Source organism: Oratosquilla oratoria, chromosome 8 (assembly GCF_046742065.1).
Source record: "Oratosquilla oratoria isolate Oo_2021 chromosome 8, ASM4674206v1, whole genome shotgun sequence".
NCBI classification, from domain to species: domain Eukaryota; kingdom Metazoa; phylum Arthropoda; class Malacostraca; order Stomatopoda; family Squillidae; genus Oratosquilla; species Oratosquilla oratoria.
This window is the reverse complement of record NC_134784.1, coordinates 16,305,876-16,310,875: the sequence shown is the minus strand read 5'-3', so window position 1 is coordinate 16,310,875 and position 5,000 is coordinate 16,305,876. Positions and strand designations below refer to the sequence as shown.

Here is a 5,000-nt window from a genome sequence, read left to right as displayed (position 1 = left end):
TTGGTCCAACTCGCTGGCGTCAAAATTCGAACCTTAACCTCCGCCGCAAGTAGCGACGTTCTAACCTCCCCAAAAATATTTAACCCTATTTAACTCCTTGGCGTCGACATAGGCTTTCTTCGGATGAAAAGATGAGGTCATGAGCCTATGCCAGGAGGCACGTAGCTGCGGCCGAAGCCGTCACTTTTGCCCTATTATATGCTTTAGGGGCTGTTGGGGCAGGTTACTGCTGAGAACTGGAGAGGAGTGCGGGATCCGAACCCACAACTAAGCGAATGCGAGACCAGCACGCTTGTGATTACATCCCCAGATGGCTTGGCTATAGCCAGAATGAGCTCAAGGCTCGCTTGTGATTACGTCACTAGATGGCTTGGCTATAGCCAGAATGAGCTCGAGGCTCCACTCTAGGCGCCAAAAGAATCGGGATACTCTTATGACCAACAAACACCTGACGATCTTCTCTCATTGGTGAAATACATAAGGAAATGCTGTTCCTTCCCTTTTCCTTCTTCCAGTTCTTGATATAGACCAGTGGTGGGGGAACATTCTTAATGTGAGTGCCAAAACCAGCTAGATCTTTGATACAAAATTTTCTCGTAAGCCAACGGAGTAAGATTATTGGCCTACATACGAGTAAGAGATCCTCTAGAGCCCCAATCCGCTGTTCAGAGCAGCATGTGTTTACCAGTGGTCATGCAAAAGAAATGAGAGATTTATTTATTATTTTCCTATGGTGAGCTTTGGGTTTCGCGTGCCGGAAATGTCGCTGGTGTGCAAGGTTTTGCACTTGTGTCATGGGTTGCCTTCCCTTGATATAGAAGCTACCCACATTCACACAACATGGGCAACAATCCAACGTTTCTTCCTCTAGAGATCTGCGGGGGGGCTGCGGGACCGCTGTCGTCGCCAGCTATTGTTGGGCCGTGGCTTTCAAGTAATGAGCTGATGACTGATTTCTTTTTTTCTGTTTTCCACAGATGCAGAGTAAGACATCGAACATGATAGCCGCCCACGCCAGCGCAGTCTGCCCTTATAGCGATAGAAATTGTGACCTTAGTGAAAAGGGTCTGGACATCGAGGCTCGTAAGCAGACAGACATAGTTTTTCTTCGAAATAAGGAGACCATATATATTGAATCCATAACGTAAGGGGGAGGGGGTGTCCCCATATCAATAATTCCTTTATCATTTCCCAACCCCAGCACATGCACAAGAAAGCTCTTACCCCATTAACTACCCCTTAGCACTCAAACTTGCTACCACAAGACGATTCCATTCAGCACAAAGAATAGACTCTTTACACTCAGGAGTTTTGATTGATAAATAGAGTAATAGATAAATAACTCTAGCCAAATGATATCATAACGGGTCAATTAAAAGATAGATAAGAAATGAACAATTAAGTAAATAAAGAGATTGCCTGATTAATGAATTGGTAAAGTGGCAAACAAAATATCTAAACAAATAAAAAGAGATGAACAGATCAATGCGTAAGCACAAAAACAAACGACTATAAATGTATTAAACTAGAAGATTCCTCCTGTTAGCCCAACATGTTTTCAATCTCCTCTTCCCCTTCCTCCTTCTCTTCTTCTTCCTCCTCTTTGTCCTTCTCGTCCCTCTCCGGTTACTTCAATGAATAAACACACAAACAAAAGAATGACCATAAATGAATCACACCAGAAAATTCTTCCCGTCAGCTCGACATATTTCTAATTACCACCTCCTCATTTTCCTTCTCTTTCTCACCTTCTCTTCGCCCTTCTCTTCCCTCTCCGACTTCTTCGTCAACCCACCGACCTGCATCGTGTGACAGTGGAACAGAAAATGGCTAACATCACCTCGTCCGAGGTTGAGCGTCAGTACTACTGGTCCTCGTGGCGAGACGCCGCTGGAAAACCCATCAAGAACGATTACCTGAGTTATGTTGAGCTGCTCAACAAGGCTGCCATATCAAATGGTAAGTAGGAAGCTCCACCAGGACAAATTATATATGATTTCTTTGCTATTGGTTTTCTGCACCCCTATGCCACCCGGAAACGGTCCTCAGAACTAAAGAACATAAGAATAGAGTAGACTGCAATAGAGCATAAGGCCTTCATTAGGAAGATCCATGTCCATTACCACCTATCATCTCCATCCATAAAGTTATCTAATCTTCTCTTAAAAGAAGTACGCGTGACGAACTTTAGGTAACCAAAGTCATCTCCAGTCTTGACACTCCCTCACACCTGCTTCTCGGTTGTCCTCAGGTTTCAGTGACGGTGGAGACATGTGGCTCGATCCGTACACGGACGAGAAATACGATGGCGAAGCATTCCGTAAGGACATCGAGGACCTTTGGGGCGCCGTGGAACCCCTCTACAAGAAACTTCACGCCTACGTGCGACACAAGCTCAGTCAGAAGTACAAAAACCTTATCAAGGAAAACAGCGACGATCCGATTCCTGCCCATCTTCTTGGCAAGTATAGAGCCACGGAGAGGCCTTTACAGGACCTCCCCCCCCACACACACACACGGTGGCGCGGTTGTCACTTACATATTTGTATGCTCGAGTCACATACACATACGGGAAAGTTTGCGTTCAGCCCACGGTTCTTCCGATGTTGATGGCTTAGAATTGAAGTGCACTGTGGTTGATAAAAATGTATCTCTAGTCACTGGGATCCATTCAGTGTTGTACAAATACTTTCTCGCGTTCGTATACTTACCAATTGTACTATCATAGTGGAGATGGGTTGAACGCGTATGTGTATGTAACTCGAGCATACAAATATGTAAGAAAAGTTGCGCTCAACTTATATCTCTGTTGATGGTGTAGTGGTCAAGTCACTACAAGCACTGGTCACGTGCTGGCCTTGGTTCGAGTCCTTGGGCGTACCACGTTTCAATTTCCACATGTGCCTCCACGGTTTTTCCGATGTTGATGGCTTAGAATTAAAGTGCACTGTGGTTGATAAAAAAATATATATATACATATATATATATATGTATATATGTATATATATATATATTATATATATATATGTATATATATACACACACATATATTGTATGGACAAGCCCCCGTCGTGCATAATTATCCCTAATTGCATTGAATTGGGTCAGCGTATATCCGTCAGATCGGGGCGCCTCCTTCCTGGTGTGTGCCGCGTGGTCAATACAATGGGTGCCCCGAGGTGCGGTGCGCGTTACGCGGTTTGTACATTGGCAAGACTCTGCCCCACTCCTCACGTAGTCTCGTCATAAACACGATTAATCACAGTGTCCTCTCCTCTCATTCTAGGGAGCATGTGGGGTCAGGGCTGGGAGAGCCTATACCCGGAAGTCGCACCCTACCCGGAAACGGATCTTCTTGACTTGACAACGTTCCTGAAGGAGGTAGGTTATGACACCTGAGCCTCCGGGATACCTATTACCTATCCTCCCTATCCATAAAGTCATCTCGTTTGCCCCTAAAACAATAAATTCTTTCATCGCTCACTACATTGTCACTAAGTCTATTCGATTCATTAACCACTCTGTTGATAAACCAGTTCTTGCCTATTTCCTTCTTAAATCTAAATTTTTCCAGTTGAAATATATGACTAGGAACCCTTCCCTGCTGTCTTAACATGATGATATTGTCTACATCACCCTTCCTAAAGCCTCGGTGACCCCCCCCCCCTCCATCCCCGGGTCATCTATCACCCACCCCGACTCTTAATAAGATTCTTTCCTAGTTCTCCTTCCACCTCTCTACGCCCTTCAAGTCAAATTTAGATTTAAGAAGGAAATAGACAAGAGCTGTAATGAGCGCTGAAACAATTGTTTTAGGAGAAATTTTAGGAGAAGATAACTTTATGGAAATGGATGACAGGTGGCAATGGACATGGACCTGTCTATTATAGGCCTTATGGCCTCTTGTAATCTCCTCTATTTTTATGTTTTTATGGACGCGACAAGGAGTTTCCTCGATCGAGCGTCAGCCTCCACACACATGATTCCCAATAAGATTCTTTGGTAAAATTCCAGAATCACGCAAAGATGAAACTTACTTTGTCCAATAGCTCCTAACCTAACTTAGCCTAACCTAACCTAACTTAGCTTAACCTAAACTAACCAAATCGCCCTTAATTCCTTCTATACGGGGGGGGGGGGGGCAAACACTCCCACCCACACCCTCCCTTCCACACCCTCCACCCTCTGGTGTGGACTATTCCATTCTGCTTGAGGTCCTCTTGTGCCCGAATGTGTAGGTCCCATTCAAACGAACGTTTGTCCTTGAACTGAATAAGATCGCCTGGTAGTTGTGTCGGAAACCAAAACATGAACCACGTAGTGAGTCCCGGGAATCGAACTCACGACCACCTGCTCATGAGTTCGACACGGTATCCACTGGAATTCCACTGTCGCGGAAGGTGTTGTAAATTGCATTACTGTGTTGAAGGGATTAAAGTCACGCGTCCATCCACCAACAGGTCCCTGAGAAACGTATGTTTGAGTTCGCTGAGACCTTCTTCACATCGATCGGATTGTACAGCATGACGGACGACTTCTGGGACAACAGTCAGTTCGTGGCCAATTCGTCTCAATCGAAGCTCTGTCAGGCTTCGGCCTGGGACTTCCTCGACACCGAAAATCCCACGGAGGACGGGAAATTCAGGTGATTTTTTTTTTTTTTTTTTTTTTTTTCTAGGTTTGCGAGCACCCACCCGCAGTACAACTTGCTCTCGCATAGTATGGGTATGTTTCTTTAAGTACTCAGTCTCAATCTATCTCTCTTTTCCTATTTTTTATTGTGTGTGTGTGTGTGTGTGTGTGTGTGTGTGTGTGTGTGTGTGTGTGTGTGTGTGTGTGTGTGTGTGTGTGTGTGTGTGTGTGTGTGTGTGTGTACGCGTGCGTTATTCTCGTTTTCATTTTCTATCTCTAACCCCCTGCCAGCTTCCTCCATCCCTTACGTTCCCTTGTTTAAAATGATTATGATTATATGGTTTAGCGTCACAAAGTCCCCCTATCGG

The 5,000-nt window shown here is 44.9% G+C and overlaps 1 protein-coding gene across 2 annotated transcripts in view; it reads left to right on the top strand.

Annotated features, from left to right (window-relative positions):
• The window catches only part of LOC143027597 (angiotensin-converting enzyme-like), an 81,170-nt gene that overhangs the window by 62,175 nt on the left and 13,995 nt on the right, over positions 1 to 5,000 (top strand). The window contains exons 17-21 of one of the 2 annotated variants that reach the window (XM_076188938.1): positions 978 to 1,083; positions 1,816 to 1,959; positions 2,252 to 2,461; positions 3,287 to 3,381; positions 4,461 to 4,645. In XM_076188938.1, the coding sequence (XP_076045053.1) occupies positions 978 to 1,083; positions 1,816 to 1,959; positions 2,252 to 2,461; positions 3,287 to 3,381; positions 4,461 to 4,645 (740 nt within the window). Of the gene's footprint in view, positions 1 to 977; positions 1,084 to 1,815; positions 1,960 to 2,251; positions 2,466 to 3,286; positions 3,382 to 4,460; positions 4,646 to 5,000 lie in introns of both variants that reach the window. The other variant, XM_076188937.1, reaches the window with a different exon arrangement.